This window comes from Eretmochelys imbricata, chromosome 1 (assembly GCF_965152235.1).
Source record: "Eretmochelys imbricata isolate rEreImb1 chromosome 1, rEreImb1.hap1, whole genome shotgun sequence".
Lineage (NCBI taxonomy): Eukaryota > Metazoa > Chordata > Testudines > Cheloniidae > Eretmochelys > Eretmochelys imbricata.
Genome location: NC_135572.1, coordinates 198,779,651 through 198,800,752, shown reverse-complemented (window position 1 = coordinate 198,800,752; position 21,102 = coordinate 198,779,651). Strand labels below are relative to the sequence as shown.

Below are 21,102 nucleotides of genomic sequence, written 5' to 3'. Positions count from 1 at the left end.
TGGTTAATTGTAAATACCTGTTGGAATCCACAGTTCTTCCTTTATTTCTTGAAGAACAGATTTATGAAAATTTGAGGCATGTTGGGTAAGAGAACTCTATTTTTAGCTCATATATCGAGGAAAGCAATAAAATTGTTTTCTGACTTTAAAAGAAACAAATTGTAAATTTTAGGGTGATGATTAGGGTGTATAGTCAACAGGGAGTAACCAGAAGTTTTTGATTTGATATGGGGATATACTTTGATATACAATGTGCTACATTACTGTGATCTGCTTTCATGGTAGTTTTATTTGTTTTGACTTTTTTTTAGTAGGAAGTATTTATTTAATACATGGTTGCAAAATAAGTCATATTCGCCAATTTGCCACTTTTGGGTAAATGTGTGAGAATTCAGCAATATTATTACTTTTGTTTGAGGCTAGAATAGTTATCGACATCTAACTCTAAATGCATTGTGAAACAGGCAATGGGTGAAAACACTTAAATGAAACAAATAACTTGTGTTCCTTTTTTAGCATATTTTTGGTATGTCCCTACTTGTGCATACACACACTTTCTCATTGAAATTAAGTGTAATTTAAATTATAAAGTTTGCAGCATCAGTTGAGCAGGAGATAAAATACATCCTGTTTTCTTTCCCTTACATCAGGATTACATTTAAAACTATAGTGAAATCATGCAAACGTGGTTATGAACCTACAACAGTTGAGAGAATCTACTGGCAGGTGCTTAATATATTTAGCCTCTTATTTAGTTTTCAGGCCTCACACAAGTGGATGCAACAGCATATTTTTTAAACAACATCAGCAGTTCAATAGTCTCAAGACCTACTTTAACTGGAAAACTGAAAGGTGCTTTCATTGTGGATGTAATCACTATTTATGCCTCCAAATTTCACTGTTGGGTTCCTGAACCATAATTAAACTGTTTGAGACAGAATAATGTGACATAAACTATTTACCAGTGTAATACTATTTTTCGATGTTCATGACACTACTTCCTAAATCTGAGAAACCTTAAGGTTAAATGTGATACTGTAACACATTTAGGGGGAAAATACCCTTTTTTGAGTTATTCAAAATGGTGCCGCATTTGGGGCATATTTCACTGCACCTCTTTTTTAAAAGTTGAAGACCTTCTTTTTTATTTACATCAATAGAAAATAGCTGTTGCTGGAGCTTTTCCATTCCAGTGAGAGGATCATTAACTAAAAATAGGAACCAGAGCATAACAGAGGTTGCAGAACGTTTGGCGTGTGGGGAGAGATATTTCTGGAGGGTAGAAAAATATATGTAGATTGAAGTTTTTATAGTGGAAAGCTTTTCTTTAAAAAAGATTTGCAAGATACAATACTACAAACCTATGGCCTCTGACCATTTGTTCTACTGTCGGTCACTCAGCCAGCAGGCTTGTTTTTTTTTTTTTTATTTACTGTATGTTAATTTATGATGTGTATTTTATAAAACATTTCTATAACTGATGCAAAACATGACCTTAAGTGTGTACTCTTTTCAGCCAATTCATATAGTTAGAGGTAGTTTCTGTGAGAAACATTTCATAAATTCAGTGTTGCTGGTTTAACTTTTCCTCCTTAATCTGAAGTAGTGGGATAAGACTGTAATAAAAGAGTTAGAAACGCACAAGGTGGTTATCTGGTTCTGTGCATGTCTTCACAGGACTACACAAAAGAACTTCTTTGGTGAAAGTAAATTTGAACTGTATCTGTTTTCTGTTCCGAGTGAGAGAGTATTGTTTTCCTAATAGATCTCTGCTAGCAGCCCTGCTTATGCTAGCATGGATCTCCACACACATTCCCCATATCTCCTGTGATAACAGCAATGCCATAAATGCTCCTGCTTTCTCCTTTTTCTGCCCATGTTCCTGATAATCCCAAGATGTAAGGCATTTGAAGGGGCAGGCTCCAATGTCATGGTGCCAGCAGATGAAACATTGGTAGGGATTCAAACTTCAGGTCCTGTTCGGACTTGTTACATTTCTCAACTTATTGGGTTTTTTTTAATTATTTGCTTTAAGGTTAAATTTAAAGTGACCAATAAGGCAGTGGGAGGTAGGTGTGTGCATGGATGGGATGGGAGTGAGACAGGCTGTACTGATGGCAGCCTGGTTTCTGTTCTAGGAGGTACAGGGAGCGTGTATGTAGATCCATACCTACTAAATACACGCTTACAGTACTGCTTGCTACCATGAAGATGGGCTGTATATTAAGGCAAATAATGAGTGGTTATTATACTAGGCTGTCGTCTAAGGAAGGCAGATACAAGTAATGAGAGCATCTTTTCAAGTATAGTAGCATAAACAGATCTATGAACAGCATATGGCTAAGCAGTGTAGTAATCTGGGTGGAGATAATTGTTTTTAAGGTTCATACAGACTAATGAATGAGTGTGATGGTTTACCCGAAGGGTATGTATTACTGATTAGCTTTTTTCATCTATTCTTGTTTATAGTCAATGTCAGGTTAGCCCGTGTATGCCATGCAGATTTAAACTAAATAGGGGAGAAAAGCAACATTGTAATTTCTTATAGCAAGATATCTAGGTGTCTTTCTCAGAACAGAAAATTTAAGGGGTACATTTTCAAAGCATTATCCCAGTGATGGCCTTTGATCTATGCTAGCTATGCAGCTGCATAAAAGAGTCTCTGTACTGCCAAATATGTGAAAGTAATAGTTCATCAGTAGTTTTTCTGCTTCCTCTCTGTTCAGCCTCTCCTCTGTCTGTCTGTCTGATCTGGTTCCAGAAATATTTTTCTGCTGACTCTCTTCCCTGCTTGTTTACCTCACAACAGCTTCTGATCTGATTTGGCAGCCTTGTCACGTGTATGCCATGGTTATGGAGCTTCTTCACAGGCATAGAAGGAGCTGACTGCAAACCTATACAGAAATGTTAGGTCTGGTTTTACCATGCAGGTCCTATCAACATTATTTGAAAGTGCTCATCTTAACTCTATGCATCCCCATTGAAATTGAAGGGTTAAGAATGAAATATTTTAATTTGGCTTTTACATTTTAATTGTGGTCTAATTTGGTGACTGTCTTCTTAATAAATAAAAGCTTTCCAGAAACTCAACACACTCAGTAATTTACAGGTTTCAGAGTAACAGCCGTGTTAGTCTGTATTCGCAAAAAGAAAAGGAGTACTTGTGGCACCTTAGAGACTAACCAATTTATTTGAGCATGAGCTTTCGTGAGCTACAGCTCACTTCATCAGATGCATACTGTGGAAACTGCAGCAGACTTTATATATACACAGAGAATATGATAGGAGTTGGGATCATAGGTAGTTAGAGATGGAAAATGCATACTAGATGCTTGAATTTCACCCACTACGAGGGTGAATATAGTCCCAGATGCATTCACTTGGAGACCATATTAATGTTATGCTTGATCTTGTCTAAAAGGCCAAGAAAAAGCGCTCGTGCGCACTCTCCTTCCCTCTGCATATGTGTGTGTGTATTAATCATTTGTATTGCGAGGAGCATGTGGATTCCTTTTGTTTAGACTTTTAGCTTTGTTTCATTTATGATGACCAAAAAAACCCACCTGGTTTATCAGAAGTAGTGTGCTGTTTGGTCAAAGTTTCCTGAATGGTTTATATTCAGCATTACAAACTAATTCAGTAAACCATGTGATTACTAGATATTTTCAATGTATTGTTATAATATTTACAAACTTAGACATGCAAAATTTATTTGCATAACTGATTTGCTAAGAAAATAATTTTCAACCATAGATGTGATGAAATGTCACTACAGCGAAACCTGCCTTAAGTAACCAATCAGCCACCCATGGCACTTGCTTAAATAGATCCTTAGTAAAAGTGAGTGTTTATGAACGTTGAATTCAGATTGCACTAGAAATGTTGAAGTTTCAGACTAGTTTCTGGTGGTTTTTAGAGGTTAAAGGTAAAACCTCAGCTTCCTTTGTTTATTCTAATTGGAAAAGTTCTGGAAAAGAAATTGTACTGCAAAGTGATGACTTATTTTCTGTGAAAAGCAGCATTCTATAATTGTGCTTCCCAAATCCATCCAAGGTAGTACCGGTGGGTAGGTAAGTTCTGCTTATGTAATTATTCATTTAGTAATATTTATTGGTGGTCATTACCAAGCACCTTGGTGCCTTACATCCCTAAAATAAACATTTCATAAAAAATACAAGTCTTTAAACATAAAAGGCCCAACAGGGGACCGACTTCTCTTCATCCCAACCTCCTCCCCAAGTTTTAAAAGCCTTGGTCGAGCAAGTCTTGCTGTATATCCTGAAGTTTGATGAACTTGGGTTCTAACTGACTGATGGAGTGGGAGGAGGAATTGTATTTCAGAGGCAAGGACCCTCTACTGAGAGAGACCTGCTGCTAGCTGTAAAGAGGCTAATTCCAAGCATTAACCATGGTATGCCTTGTGCAAGAGAATTGATTTGTCAGATAAATGGTCCAGGCACCAATCAGGACTTTATAGACTGTAACTAAAACTTTGAATTGTACCCAGATAAAAGCGGAGAAGCCAACACTGAACGTAAACCAAAGCTATTAAGGGCTCTTAGCAGCTTGCCCTATTCGACAGATGAGATGCTGCATTCTTCCCAAAGGAGTATAATAAATGTAGTCAGTAATGGATTGACTTTTGTGCAGGCCTTCACCAGTCATATGAAGGACAGGGGCCCAGCTCATTTTCAGTTTTCTCTTGTAGTTTCTTGCTGTAATATTACTTTCATAGGTAACGTTAAAATCAGTCTGAATCTGATTGTTTTGGTTTTTTATTTGGAGGAAAATCAAACCCGAAAGCTCCTATTAGCAATTGAGACTCTGCTCTCTTACAAAGCCCTGGTAAACTCAATCGATTACATCACCCACCATTCTGAACAGTCTTTTTAGGTGTGATAGAGGAAAAGAATGTCTGACTGTCATAGCCACAGCAGAGTAATGGAAATGACTTCTGTGTTGCAATCCATGTCATCTCAGGGTTCCTTCCCCACTCTGAACTCTGGGGTACAGATGTGGGGACCTCCATGAAAGACCCCCTAAGCTTATTCTTACCAGCTTAGGTTAAAACTTCCCAAAGGCACAGATTCCTTTCTTGCCTTGGGATCACTGCCACCACCAAGTGATTGATTTAACAAACGATCAGGGAAAGGACCACTTGGAGTCCTATTCTCCCTAAATATTCCCCCAAGCCTACACCCCCTTTCCTGGGGAAGGCTTGAGCATATATCCTCACCAGTTGGTTACAAAGGGACTACAGACCCAAACCCCTGGGTCTTAGAACAATGGAAAAATCGGTCAGGTTCTTAAAAAGAAGGATTTTATTTAAAGGAAAGGTAAAATAATCACCTCTGTAAAATCAGGATGGTAAATACTTTACAGGGTATTCAGATTCAAAACACAGGATTCCCCTCTGGGCAAAACCTTAAAGTTACAGAAAACAGGAATAAACCTCCCTCTTAGCACGGGGAAAATTCACAAGCAAAACAAAAGATAAACTAATCCGCCTTGCCTGGCTTACCTATACTGGTTGCAATATTGGAGACTTGTATTAGGATGGGTTGGAAAAGATGGATTTCTGTCTGGCCCCTCTCAGTCCCAAGAGAGAACCCCCACACAAAACAAAACCTCTCCCCCCCCACTCCCCGAACAGATTTGAAAGTATCTTTCAATACCATCTAATGTAAGGTGATAACACTTCTGTAGTGACAAATCATGTTATCAGTTTAGTGATCTTCAGGGTCAGGCAGTAGACTAGTGCCATCCCCTGTTTTGTGTTCTACGGGGAACAAAGTACTGATGATAGAATTTCTAGGGAATGACTGACTGTTTTAAGATGGTATTCTGCTGTTGGGTATTTTTCCCCCTGTGTGATTGTTTCCATTTACATTATGGCAAAAGCCAATTTTGATATAAGTACAAATACACAGCTCTTTAATCTGTAAATATCAGCTATTGGTAGCTGCAGAATTAAAACTAGTGGGTCCATTAGAAATTCTCTTCCAGGTGTGTTTGTAATTAGGCTGCTTAATTCTTTCCAGAAGAGTCCTGCACTTAGGACTGAAGAATCACATGCATTGCTACAGACTAGGGACCGAATGGCTCGGCAGCAGTTCTGCAGAAAAGGACCTTGGGGTTACAGTGGACGAGAAGCTGGATATGAGTCAACAGTGTGCCCTCGTTGCCAAGAAGGCTAACGGCATTTTGGGCTGTATAAGTAGGGGCATTGCCAGCAGATGGAGGGACGTGATCGGTCCCCTCTATTTGACATTGGTGAGGCCTCATCTGGAGTACTGTTCAGTTTTGGGCCCCACACTACAAGAAGGATGTGGAAAAATTGGAAGGCATCCAGCAGAGGGTAACAAAAATGATTAGGGGACTAGAACACATGACTTATGAGGAGAGGCTGAGGGAACTGGGATTGTTTAGTCTGCAGACTAGAAGAATGAGGGGGGATTTGATAGCTGCTTTCAACTACCCTAAAGGGGGTTCCAGTGCAAATGGTTCTAGACTGTTCTCAGTGATAGCAGATGACAGAACAAGGAGTAATGGTCTCAAGTTGCAGTGGGGACGGTTTAGGTTGGATATTAGGGAAAACTTTTTCACTAGGAGAGTGGCAAAGTACTGGAATGCGTTACCTAGGGAGGTGGTTGAATCTCCTTCCTTTGAAGTTTTTAAGGTCAGGCTTGACAAAGCCCTGGCTGGGATGATTTAGTTGGGGATTGGTCCTGCTCTGAGCAGGGGGTTGGACTACATGACCTCCTGAGGTCCCTTCCAGCCCTGATATTCTATGATTCTATTAAAAGAAAAGGAGTACTTGTGGCACCTTAGAGACTAACCAATTTATTTGAGCATGAGCTTTCGTGAGCTAGAGCTCACTTCATCGGATGCATACTGTGGAAACTGCAGAAGACATTATATACACAGAGACCATGAAACAATACCTCCTCCCACCCCACTCTCCTGCTGGTAATAGCTTATCTAAAGTGATCATCAAGTTGGGCCATTTCCAGCACAAATCCAGGTTCTCTCACCCTCCTCCCCCCCACCACCACACACACACACAAACTCACTCTCCTGCTGGTAATAGCCCATCCAAAGTGACCACTCTCTTTAAAATGTGTATGATAATCAAGGTGGGCCATTTCCAGCACAAATCCAGGTTTTCTCACCCCCCACCCCCACCCCCATACACACACAAACTCACTCTCCTGCTGGTGAGTGAGTTTGTGTGTGTATGGGGGTGGGGGGGTGAGAAAACCTGGATTTGTGCTGGAAATGGCCCACCTTGATTATCATGCACATTGTAGGGAGAGTGGTCACTTTGGATAAGCTATTACCAGTAGGAGAGTGAGTTTGGGGGGGGGGAGAGGGGGCGGAGGGTGAGAAAACCTGGATTTGTGCTGGAAATGGCCCAACTTGATGATCACTTTAGATGAGCTATTACCAGCAGGAGAGTGGGGTGGGAGGAGGTATTGTTTCATGGTCTATGTGTATATAATGTCTTCTGCAGTTTCCACAGTATGCATCCGATGAAGTGAGCTATAGCTCACGAAAGCTCATGCTCAAATAAATTGGTTAGTCTCTAAGGTGCCACAAGTACTCCTTTTCTTTTTGTGAATACAGACTAACACGGCTGTTACTCTGAAACCTATGATTCTATTTGTTCCGTAGGTGTGTTTGTCTTTAATTTAATTACATTCTCTCCAATACATGTTGAAATGTGGTTTATATATTACAGCCTGAGGCTCTAGCTACACTATGACTTTTAACCAGTTAATTATGTAGCTGGTGGTAACAGTTTTGTTTCCACACACATGGTTAAAACTTGGATAGTAAACTGTAGCAGCTAACCATATTTTACCCGTGCTATAGGCCTAATCTGGCACTTGATTGTCTCTCTCTAATCAGTTTGACACACTGAGTTCAGAGTTTTACAATACTGATGGGACCTCTTAACAGTGCCTGCTTAACAGGATTGGCAGTTTCTCCTTCATCTCACTTCTCTGTGCACCTGGATATCCCAGAGTGCATTGCCTACATGCTGCTGGTTCTGCTCTGTGTGTATGTCCTTCAGATGCTTTATCTTCTTCTATGGAAGAATGGGTTCATGGCCCACATTTTCCAGAATGCACTGGTACAAATATAGTCAGACAATTTAGGGGTGTATGAACAAACAGGGTTGCATAGTTTTGCACAACTGTGTCAGTATGTGGACACCACTCAACCATGTTTGTCCTATGTGTTAAGGAATGCTAATTTATTTTGCCTTGCTGGGTTATATGCCTAAATTGCAAGCATTAGAACCGTGGAGCATATTGTGCTGATAATGTTCACTGGGTAGTGCTGTGCTGTGTGCAATGTCTGGTGTTTGTCAAATGGAGTTTGATCCTGTGGTTGCCACCTGTCAAACTGGACTTCTGAACAGAACATTAATTTCAGCTAGGTACAGGTTACATTATTGTGTAAGATTGCACAAAAGGAAGCATATGAAAAAGAAATCAAGTGGCTAGTGTGGCCATTTTATAAATACATGAGAACCACAAAAGACAGCCATCACTAAATTTTTAGGTGTGTTTCTATTTTAATCTCTAGTTCTATATGGATCAGGCTTTCTGAAGTCTTAAGACACAGAAAAGATTTGCTCAAATGAATTCAGGTTTGCAAATATTTTGTTGATTTTATTTTCCCATTTGATTCGTATTCATCAATGAGGATCTCTTTTCTATTTGGGAGATTATTCAAGTGAGCAGCTTGGCTTCCTCATGTCTCTTTTAGATGGGAATGAAAAGTGATAACTGAATTGCTCTAATGAATGATGTTATGAGCTATTTATTAAGGGTATAAGTAGGAAGCATTATACTACTATAGACAAAACATTAAGCTTTGCAGCTACTGCTGGTTCTTTAGACTCCCCAGTTTAGAATTATAACCCTCTTGACATAACCATACCACTAAGACAGTAATTTATTGCACAGCTGTGAAGACAACTTTGCTGTCTCTCATCTAAAATCAGCAACTCCTCTAACATGAGTATGCATAATAGCTTTGGGAAGGTGTGTGGGGGTGTTCCTCTCCAACAGACATGTACCTGTAATCTATTTCAGGGGTGCTGGGGAGCTGCTTATTAAACTCTAATAAATTTTAACTACAGAGTAACATGTAAGGGCAGATATCTTTCCTGACTAAAGCCTTAGACTGTAAACTCCTTTGTACATGTACAATGCCTAGAACAATGAGGTCCTGATCTGGGTTGGGGCTTCTAAGCACTTCCGCTGTACAAATAATAGATTAATTTAAAAAAAAAACAACCTAGAAAAGTGAACCTCTTCTTACGAAGTCTTGCTACATTTTCATCCAAACTGGGTATGAATATGTTGGCTTTCATACAATATAATCGACATATAAAATCTGATTTTAAAGCACTTATGCTTATAAGCCTATTGGAAAAAGATACAAACAATTGTGCAGGTACTTAACTTTAACATCTAATATCCTGTGTAGTTTTGAAATATGTAGATTAATCTTTAGAAAATCAGATTTTTGTGTGTCTTTTAAGAGACTAGAGTTGATATGTCTTGATCAAGGAACTCCATTGGGAGTGGGTAGTTAAACATTAAAATTAGCATACTAAACTAGCATCTGACTTGCTGTATCTATTACAGGAATATGAACTGTAGCTACCGAAGACCATGGGCAAATACATACCATAAGAAAAGTGCCTAAATGTGAGGAATTTTACTGGGTCTGCTATAGAATGTTAGAATTTAATATCAGCCAGTACCACAATTCTTCCTTATGAAACATACCTTTTTAAAGGACAATGAAGTCCACTAAGTAGATTGTGATGTGGCAACACTAGTTACTAACAGAGCGCTTGAACTGATAAGCCTTTAGTACCCACATGTGCAAGTATATACATCTCTGTATTTTGGAGTAGAATCATTCTGTACTTAATATATGTCAAGTGTGTCACGCTCTTCTCACTCTGTAGACAAACTGTTTTAACTGTCACTTCTGATATCCCATTGCACCTGCCATTTTGCCATAATTGTAACTTCACATGAAATTGTAAGAGGTAGCTGAACAGGTGCATTCAGTCTGCAAGTGTGTGAAATGTTCAACTGCAGCCAGCAAGAAGATATTATCTGTTAAAAATACGTACGTAGTTTTCACTTTCTGAATAATCACCTGTTTTGTCTACATTTAAACATTTTTGGTGAGACATTAAAAAAAAATCTTACAACTGGAACATCTTGAGTATTCTGTTATATGCTAACTTGTTATATTGCAATATTAGTGTTAAAAGCTTTTTGATATCTTTTAAATCCATTGATTTGTTGGGTTTTTTTGTTTTCTTTTATGTTTGCCACACTAATTATGCCAGATAAAACTGAAGACTAGGTTAATTAATTGGCTAGCATCCCATGACATGAATGCATCTGAAAAAGGAAATATGGAGTTGAGTTAACTATTGATAAACCACTGGAAAATATTTTTCCAGTATCTAGGTCATCTAATGATTTTATTTAATGAGACATTGCCACCTAATTTAGGTCCCGAATTTGCATTTGAGTGTGTCATGTGTGGGTGAAAAAATGCTTCCTTAGAATCTCTAACATATCAATGAAAATAGTGCAGCTCCTTAGGTTTAAACAATCTTCTGCAATGTTAGACCAATTTTGTAGCAATGTGCCACTTCATGGGAACCAGAAAATGAAATAATTCATTTTCATTATTTAAACTGAGTGGAATTAGAAGTCAAGCAGACCACACACATTGTGAAAAATAAATTAGGTTTTACAGTATTTGGTTTCAATAATCGAAGTTTTTATAAATAACAGGTCAGGAAACGTATTTTTAAATATATATATTTTTTAGGTTGATGGCATCCTCCAGCTTGGAGGGATCTTTAGCAGATACCACATGTGTATACATACAGGACGATACTGAATAATCAAAACATATTTTCCTGTTTAAAGTACTTTTAAATGTATTACAAAAATTTTCTGTAGGGAAAAAGACCTTGAAGAAGCTCTAGAAGAAGGAGGTTGTGACCTTGAAACAGTAAGAAACATAATTCAAGGGAGACCACTGCCTGCTGATTTGAGAGCCAAAGTCTGGAAGGTAACTATGACTTTAAATAAAGAGGATAATGCTTGCAGATATATTTTTATTTGAAGCTGATGGCTTCAGTATCATGAATAATTATAAAAGGATTACCCCCCACCCCCATTTGTGTGTGCATGTGTGCCATGCAGAATTCTGAAGTGTGTTTAATTCAGTTTTGAAATGTTTATTCTCCTTTGAGCTTAAATCTGTAGAGTTCATTGAGTGCAGTAACTAAATCGCTGCATAGGTACAGCCAGTAATGCTTTGAAGAACTGTTTGTTTTCAGATTGCACTGAATGTTGTAAGAAAAGGGGACAGTCTGGCATCCTGGGATGGTTGTTTAGATCTACCGGAACAGAGCATAATTCACAAGGATTGCCAAGAGCTAATTGGTAAGTTTGATTACATTTCTGTAATGCTTGCTCTCTTAGAGTCATGTTGTTTAACATAATTATCTTCACTAGTATTTAAACTGTGAAGGGGATTTTGGGTGGGGAAGGTAAAAGCTTAGCACAGAAGAATAACTGAATATCTTCGATGTGCAAGCAAAACTTTATCTTTGAATGGAAGACATGCAGGAAGTGCAAAGTATTATCTGTTATGTGAGAAACTGCATAATCCAAATACAATCCAATGGAAAAAGGGCTGTGATTGAGACTGTGTTGAAAAATGTAAATTACCACTTTCAAAAAAGTTGGTCTGTTGCATTTGATGTGTTTTATATAATGTCCTTCAGGTTTTGAACTTTGGGATGAGTTGCCATCTTATGCCAAAGAGCAACACAGTGCCTCCTAACACCATAATAAACACTGATTCAGTGCTGACTCTCAGGTTCACTTAATCACCAATACCACTTCCTACAACTTTTGAGGGAGGAACAGTCTCCCATCGGTTTAACTCATTCTGTCCCCATTGGATATTAAGATGGGGGTACCAGCTACAGCAGTGTGTAATACTTCTGTAACACAGTTGCACATATTTTTAGCTATATTTTTAAACGCAATCTAAAACAAGTTTCAGAGTAACAGCCGTGTTAGTCTGTATTCGCAAAAAGAAAAGGAGTACTTGTGGCACCTTAGAGACTAACCAATTTATTTGAGCATGAGCTTTCGTGAGCTACAGCTCACTTCATCAGATGAAGTGAGCTGTAGCTCACGAAAGCTCATGCTCAAATAAATTGGTTAGTCTCTAATCTAAAACAAGGAACTCATTTTTTTTTAACTTAGAGCCGGGTTACTTCCAGTGACTTCATATAGGAGAGAGAAATAAACTTAAATGGACATTGTCAATTTAAATTACTCTTTTTGTCTAGAACTTTTTGTCAGCTGTAGTTAGAAGGGACCCCTAAGTTTACTAGAACTGAAAGATGAGAGAGGGAATTCCTTTCCTTTTTCAGTCCCCCACTCCCTTTGTGCCAGTCAGTTTCCCCTTTTTGTTTAGGTATTTCACACAGCAACACAAGAAGAAGTGATAAATAACATAGGAAAATGCCATTTTAAAACTACAATATTTGTCAGGAAGATTAAGTGGCAAGTGCTTTATCTGAAAATACTCCTAACTCATTTTTATGCAAAAGTGACTACTTTTAAGTTGATAACATCCCTTTAGTAACTTAGGCAATCCCTACCCTTGCATTTGAATTCTTCCAGTTCCTGTTTTTGTTTTACTTTGTTTACTTTCAAGCTAGGCTGCAAAGCCAGTCTTCAGCTCTCTAAGAGGTTAGATCTGAGTGGATTAGATGAAGGAAATGTCAGAGTATTGTGTGGTTTGGGGGTGATCTATAGTTTTTGATGCTGGTCCAGTTATATGACTTAAGGTTTTATGTATGTAAGCAGAGCAATGGATGAGCAGGTTTCTTTATAAAATATATATATCCTAAACTTCAGCCAGTGACTAGTTATCATTACGTGTCCCCCTGTGTATTTGCTACTAGATATGTCATAGCCAGGAGCTCTACATTTCTTTGCAGAATTCAGAATTGGATGCAGAACTGCTTTGGAAACTGGTGGCCATTATTTCATTGTTTCTCTTCCTCTCGTTTCACTTTTCTCCCTATCCACCATTACAGAACCTTAAAAAAACTAAACAAACTGCTGCAAATGCACTAGCCCTAGTTCTAGAAATTGTCATTGAAGGGCTTCCAGAAGTCCTTAGCATAATGTACCAATAATCCAATAATAATTTTTAAACTGTTTTTGCATTTGTATAGTAGCTATTGAGAAGAAAAAGCTGTTCCCTATGTGAATTCCTCTTCCCTGTTTCACTTCTGAAAAAAAATCACTTAAGTAAATAGAAAAAAAAATCTAAAACGCCACTATTAATGTTATTAGGTTACTTAGCTTTTTCAGGAATACAGCAAAATGGCACAATCAATTTTAATGTTGTATGGAACTATGGCACATTACATCTGTAAAGTCACTATTCCTTGTGGTTTTTTTTTCCCTGTTTTTCTCGTCAGGCCAAAAGAAAACTTTCATATAACTAGTTTTGTGACCATACCAAAGTAATTAATCTAATCAATATAACATGGTGTTAAGGTTATATCTAAGACTTGCATTTAAAACAGGATTAAAATCCTCTATTTCACACTTTAGTGAGGGTATTGAGTCTGCAAATTTATAACTCTTCAGATAACACTTGCATTTTCTTTTATATATTATAAAAAAATATTTACCAACTTTTGTGAAGGAAACCTTTTTAAATGCGTCCTTTGTAGATAATTTTTACCATCAGTTATGGGTTGTGGGGTCCCTGTAGCAAAATAACTAGTCACCACAAACTTCATGTGGACACACTTATTATTATAACATGTTAAATTAAAAGCAGCCTATACTTAATTAAACACAGACAGTCATTCCCCTTTTTTTGTCGTTACCCAATTCAGCTGCATAAAGAGAGATGACCGGGGGAGGGAGGAGAGGAAGGGTATGTGTGAAAAATCTTTTTAAAGTAAAAATCCAATTTTTATTTAAATTGGATTTTTATTCACATTTTTTCTTTTATAAAATAAGCCTGTTCAAAATTAAACTTTTATTTGTGACAACCTATGTTAAGATCTAAACTTACTATAATCAAGTAAAATAAAATGAAAAATATACTGAATCAATGAGCTCTCCTTATAAATTGTAAATGTTGAGTTAAAGGCTGCTTTTATACATAGAGAGAATAAATGTAAAAACATTTAATTTAGAGGTCAAGCTTTATAAATAGGTCGTGATGTCAAGTTCTTCATTAAGTATCATTTTCAGTCTTCACAGTGGAGTGAATGCTGGTATTTTTTCCAAATGTCAATACTTTCAGTCTCTGCAGGACAGCTTTGCATCTCTGTTATGTATGCAACTCACTTCTGGTAATGTTCAATAAAAATTATTTTAAAATGCTAGTTTTTCACATTTTTAATTGAATTTGAATTTCCGTTCAAATGTAGCTTGACACAAAGCGTGAATAAAAAGTTAATTACCTTGTAAATAAGAAATACACTTTCTAACAATGAAAACATAGAAATCTGAATAAATATGCTAAGCTACATATTTGCTGAAATAAATGGGTATAATTATATACCCCCTGGTTAGCAAAAGTTACCACATCTAGTTTAAAAGCTTTATTTAGTTGTAAATAATCAAATCAACATGTTTTAATGGTTATACCAACTAGCAAGAATGAACCTCTCTTTAGGAAAATACCTAAAAAGTATAATTGGAAAACATGATTAAAATTGATGATTTAAATCAGTAAGTGAAAATCAAGGATTTTGAGTCGTGATTAAAAGTAATATTTTTAAATTAATCTACCCTGGATAGAACAGTCAGTCTGCCAGTTACATCCCTTTTCCAGGGCTGTCGGCTTGCCTACCTGATTTAACAGCTGTGCTTTTTGTGTACACCACCATCACCTTGGACTCTGGGAAGGTAGTAACACAGGCGAGTCAAACGGTTTCCAGCCTGTATGCTTTCTTGTTCCTCAACCATGGTCTGTATCCATCCCAATCTCTGCTACCTAACCTGGCATTTGCATTTGCGGGCTGGCTGTTCTGAATGCAAACTGGTTAAACAGACAGCTAGCTCACTCATTAACCTATGTTCTTTATCCCACTCCTGTTATACCCCCCCCCCCCTTTTCCATACTGCTTGTGACCGGTAAGGTTTGTCAGTGAGTCCTGCCCTGACTAACCTCCTAAGGATTGTCAGAGTGGGTCTCCTCTTGCAGTTCACCAGGCAGGCTTTTCAACTACAGAATGTGCTGCAGTGTGGAGATGCAAACTGTGCTTGTCAGCCTGATCAGTCTGCAAGTCTTTTCCCTCTGTCTGCCACCTCCCCTCATTTCCCAATCCCTGGTAGCCAGAGGGGGCGTGGAGGAGAAAGGTAGGAGGGGAGACTAGCAACTTTATTAGGCTAACAAGCACAGCCTACACCTCTACAACAGAGGAGATATGTAGTTTGAGTATGACAACTCTCTAATTTTGCCATCAGAAGACCTGCTCTGATATTTTAATCTGTCTGAGATCAGAATTCAAGTTTTGTATGTAAGTGGGTTTTTGAGGAATTGGAGATATGCATTATTGATTAATCTGTTGAATTAAAAGTCCCTTTTGACTTGTGGAGCTGGAGAGACTGTTATGTGCTGAGTGCTCCAAATTGGAATAAAAGAGGGGCATTTAGCACATTTTAAATCTACCTCTTTGTTTCATGTAGGCTAGAAAATACAGTCTCATCTGTTCCCACTTCATTGTGACGCTTGCTTTGAAAATTTAGGCCAATGCCTTTTTCTTAAAACTAGGGCTGTCGATTAATCACAGTTAACTCATGCGATTAACTCAAAAAAATTAATCGCACTGTTAAACAATAGAATAGCAACGGAAATTTATTAAATATTTTGGATGTTTTCTACATTTTCAAATATCTATTTCAGTTACAACACAGAATTCAAAGTGTACAGTGCTCACTTTATATTCCTTTTTATTACAAATATTTGCACTGTAAAAATGATAAACAAAAGAAATAGTATTTTTTCAATTCACTTCATACAAGTACTGAAGTGCAATCTCTTTATCATGAAAGTGCAACTTACAAATGTAGGTTTTTTTGTTCATTGTTTCATTTTTAGTGCAGTTATGTAAAACTTTAGTGCCTACAAGTTCACTCAGTCCCACTCCTTGTTCAGCCAATCATTAAAGAAATAAGTTTGTTTACATTTATGGAAGATAATGCTGCCCACTTCTTAATTACAATGTCAGCTGAAAGTGAGAACAGGCATTTGCATGGCACTTTTGTAATTGGCCAGATATTTATGTGCCAGATGTGCTAAAGATTCATATGCTTCTTCATGCTTTGCCCATCATTCCAGAGGACATGCTTCCATGCTTATGATGCTTGTTAAAAAAAAATGTGTTAATTACATTTGTGAACTCCTTGGAGGAGAATTGTATGTCTCCTGCTCTGTTTTACCTGCATTCTGCCATATATTTCATGTTATAGCAGTCTCAGAAAATGACCCAGCACATGTTGTTCGTTTTAAGAACACTTTCACTTCAAACTTGACAAAATGCAAAGATACCAATGTTAAATTTCTAAAGATAGCTACAGCACTTGACCCAAGATTTAAGGATCTGAAGTGCCTTCCAAAATCTGTGAGGGACAAGGTGTAAAGCATGATTTCAGAAGTATTACAAGAGCAACACTCACCAAAAAAGAAAATCAACCTTCTGCTGGTGGCATCTGACGACTCATGATGATGAAAATGAACATGCATCGGTCTACACTGCTTTGGATGGTTATCAAGCAGAATCCATCATCGGCATGGATGCGTGTCCCCATGAAGGGACATATGAATCTTTAGTGCATCTGGCATGTAAATATCTTGCGACACTAGCTACAACAGTGTCATGCAAACGCCTGTTTTCACTTTCAGGTGACATTGTAAACAAGAAGCAGGCAGCATTATCTTCTGCAAATGTAAACAAACTTTTTTTGTCTGAGCAATTGGGTGAACAAGAAATAGGACTGAGTGGATTTGTAGGCTCTAAAGTTTCACGTTGTTTATTTTTGAATGCAGTTATTTTTGTACATAATTCTACATTTTGTAAGTTCAACTTTCATGATATTGCACTACAGTACTTGTGTTAGGTGAATTGAAAAATACTATTTCTTTTTTTACAGTGCAAATATTTGTAATCAAAAATAAAGTGAGCACTGTACACTTTGTATTCTGTGTTGTAATTGAAATCAATATATTTGAAAATGTAGAAAATGTCCAAAAAATTTAAATAAATAGCATTCTATTATTGTTTAACAGCACAATTAATTGTGATTAATTTTTTAATCGCTTGACAGCCCTACTTAAAACCTGTTTTCACACCATCACTTAAAAATCTGATTCGAGCTACTCTATCTGCAGTCAGTTACAGTTCTGTATGTGAGCGTAACTGCCATATGAAACTATTCTGTAACTGTCTCAAGTATTTGTTATACTTTTCTATTTCCAGATCAGCTGACGGTGCCAGAAGAAGAGAAGTCCGTATTACTTTTGGATATTGAATCCGTTACTACCTTTTATTGTAAATCACGTAATGTTAAATACAGTTCCTGCCTCGGTTGGATACATCTACTGAAGCCACTGGTGCATCTTCGAATTCCACGCAATGATTTATACAATTGCTTTTATGCTATCATGAACAAGTACATTCCTAGGTAAAGTAAGTGTGTGTGTGTGTGTGTGTGAGAGAGAGAACACACTACTGTTGCTGGCATCGAATATGTAAATTTTTCAGAACTAGTTTCTCTCAAAAGATAGATTATGGTGGATTTTGCAAATGGTATAGAGATTTCTGCAGTAATAAAGGAGTAGCATTGTTTGTAGCAACACTGCCACATTCCCTCAGATTATTGTAAAATTGGAGGTGTACATGAAAATGTAACTCATCTAAATGCTACAGACATGTTAGATATGATTCCAGAAAATGACTACCGAAGTTTTCATGATCTAACTAATTCACATGTAACTGGCACACATTCCCTAGACCTTTTAAAAAGCACATTATCACCTCATGCAATATGGGAAGTACTTGTTTAGAAACTGTTCTGCCTATATGTTCTGTAAGGTGAACTTTCTCTTCCCTTATTAGCATTTTGCTTGTCTATAATGCCTGCCTTCCAGTGACTTCAAAGCACTTCACAAACACTAAGTTTCTCAACATCACCATAAAGGAGGTAGAGACTATTGTCCTCATGTTAATGGGTGCGTAAACTGAGGCACATAAAGGTCTGATTTCCCAAGCTACACAGTAGATAATCAATTTGGAAATAAAACTAAATTTGGAAATAAAACTCAGGAATCTTGAAACACCCCCTGCTGTTCTAACCACTACATTTACTCCCTCATATTAAAATTAATATTACTTGTGCTACAGTAGTGCCTGGATACTCCAAATGTGCAAAGTGCTATACATAGACATACTAATGGACAGTCTCTGCTCAAAGATCTTAGTCTAGATGAGACAAAGGGTGTGAGAGGAAGTATTATCCCCATTTTACAAATGAGAAATGAAGAGATTTAAATAATTTGGCCAACATTTCACAGACAGTCTGTCACAGAGTTGGGAATGGAACCCAGATCTTTTGTGTCCAAGTCCAGTGCCTTAACCATAGGACTATCCTTATACTTTCCACATACAAAAAAAAAAGGCAACTTAATGAAAACAGGATTTCTTGTTAATAATTTTACCTGTTGCTGATACTTACCTGAAATCCTAATTGTAGGCAGGTTGTTGTAGAAATTGTTTTAACAGAATGTTGACATCAGGTAGGGATATGTGCGGAAAGAGCAGATGAACTGTTAAACCGTAGCTGGTTTCTCTTGAAAACAGCTTATTTAACAAAACAAGGGAAGGAGGACACAATGTAGAAAATTAATATAATTCTTACAGAGAGAGTGATTTTCAAACCTTTCTTACATGTGATACCTGTTCTCAAAAGTTTGTTTATTTATTGTAATAATAATGAAGTTCTCTTCTCCCTGCATCTAGCTGTATTTCTCTCCTTATCATGTAGAATAATAATGATTCTTATTAGCTGGACAGAGTAAACTAACTGCTTACATGAAAATGTCAAGCCATTAATGTTGACACATCTGTTTTTATTAAAGGGCTATTTCTTTACCCCTCAGCAGGAGAAAATGAAAACAGATGAGCACACATTTATCACATGCAAAGATACGAATTAGCACAACATGTGTTTTAGTATATGATCTGAAATAGTGATAAACAACCTAGAATGTTGCTGAATGGTTGATGATAGAGTCTACAGTATTTCCTATCCTCATTTGATAATGCTGGCAGGGGTTAGGTTGAGAATTCTGTTTTCTCATGGCAATATTCCCTCTAGTGAGGGGTGGAAAATAGATTCCTCTTAAGGTGGTCAGTTCTGCTCTTTCTTTGGCTAGAGAGTGATTCTTAAATCAGCATCTTGAGCACTTTTTTTTTTTCTTTGTGTCATTCTGCCTTTTCACCCCTCCAGTGATAGAGGAGGTAGGTATTTGAACTCGCTGCTCTTGAGAGGCAGTGAATTGCATTTAGACATCTGGACAGGCCACTAGAGGATTGATTGAGCTGGTAAGTAGTAGGGAGCAATTTATTCAGCAGAGCAATTTGAGAAAAATCCTGCTACATCTGAAATGGAGATTTTATTACAATCGTAAGCTGAAACTCAGAGAAACTAATTCTCTAAATTCTGAAAGTTTTTTTTTAGTCCATTTTGAATATTAGTAGCTGATAAAGTGTGAGAGACTTGAACTCTTCTATTAACCATTCAGATTGAAATTAATTTTTGAGCCTAAATTGTTATGCTAAAAATAAGACAATGGAATGTCTGTCTTCGGTTTGTTACCATTACACTGTTAACTGAATGGGAAAGCAGAAATCTTTTAATAATTAAAATAACTCATTAAATTGGTGGAATGTTTCACTTCAAACTTCAACATAATATAATTGCCCACATACCTACATTGAACTACATTGATTGGGAGAGCTGTGTATTGAGTGAACTTAACTAACAAGAAAGATTTGTCTTTACTGTCTTCCAAATTTATTTTGCCCTACTCCATACCATGATTGCCTCTCTTCCCTCCCCACTAGTTGCTTAATGTGAAATTTTTATTCAGGTGTACATGGAGATCTTTTAAAATCACTTTGGTCAGTTCTATTAGAATAGTTAACAATATTCTCTGTTTAGATTGAGGCACACTCCTGCCGAAAGTGACTTTCACAAACGAATGTTTAAACTTCATTTTGATATTTAAATGTAGTGGCTTAAATTGTTTAAAAATGTTAAAGTATTTGTTAATTCTCCCCACCATCTGATCAGTTTTGATGTGGCCATTTGTATGAGCGAAGGGATTACATGTTTCCTCTTAATACACATAAAGTTATGTTTTCTTCTTAGCTAAGAATTGCCAATATAAGCCTAATGACTGGAGTATTATGGTGTTTTCATAAACATTGTCTTGCAACTTGCTTTTTAGGGATTGTTTCCAGAAGGGGAGACCATTTCATCTATTTAGGCTTCTCCTCCAGTATCATGAGCCTGAACTGTGCTCCTTTCTTGACACTAAGAAGATGACACCGGACTCGTATGCACTCAACTGGGTAATAAAGTGAAAGTAGGGAAACATAATAAAATAAATTTCTGTAGAAACTTTTAAGTACAAACTGCTGAGCTATGGAATAGTGATGCAAAAGGAATTTGGAGGTTTTATTTTTTTAATCACTTCCAAAGTGTTCTGAAATAGAAGAACACAAAGGTGTATGGTTTTTTAGTATGTCACTTTTATAGTCTCTAGTCATTCCATTCCAAATAGAAGGTGAGATCTTGTGAACATTAGATCCTTACTGTAGAAATAAAACCTAAGCTATTGATACTAGGGATTGGAAGTGCTTCGTATTAAGTATGAGTGGCAGTGTCTGAGTTGACTGCCGCTTCCAAGAGGTGGTTAAATAGT

General features: G+C 37.1%; 1 protein-coding gene across 2 annotated transcripts in view; it reads left to right on the top strand.

Moving 5' to 3' along the window:
* The window catches only part of TBC1D23 (TBC1 domain family member 23), a 54,490-nt gene that overhangs the window by 3,708 nt on the left and 29,680 nt on the right, over nt 1-21,102 (top strand). For both annotated transcript variants that reach the window (XM_077821626.1, XM_077821620.1), the window contains exons 2-5: nt 11,016-11,127; nt 11,399-11,504; nt 17,594-17,798; nt 20,626-20,749. In XM_077821626.1, coding sequence (XP_077677752.1) covers nt 11,016-11,127; nt 11,399-11,504; nt 17,594-17,798; nt 20,626-20,749 — 547 coding nt within the window. The remainder of the gene's footprint in view (nt 1-11,015; nt 11,128-11,398; nt 11,505-17,593; nt 17,799-20,625; nt 20,750-21,102) is intronic.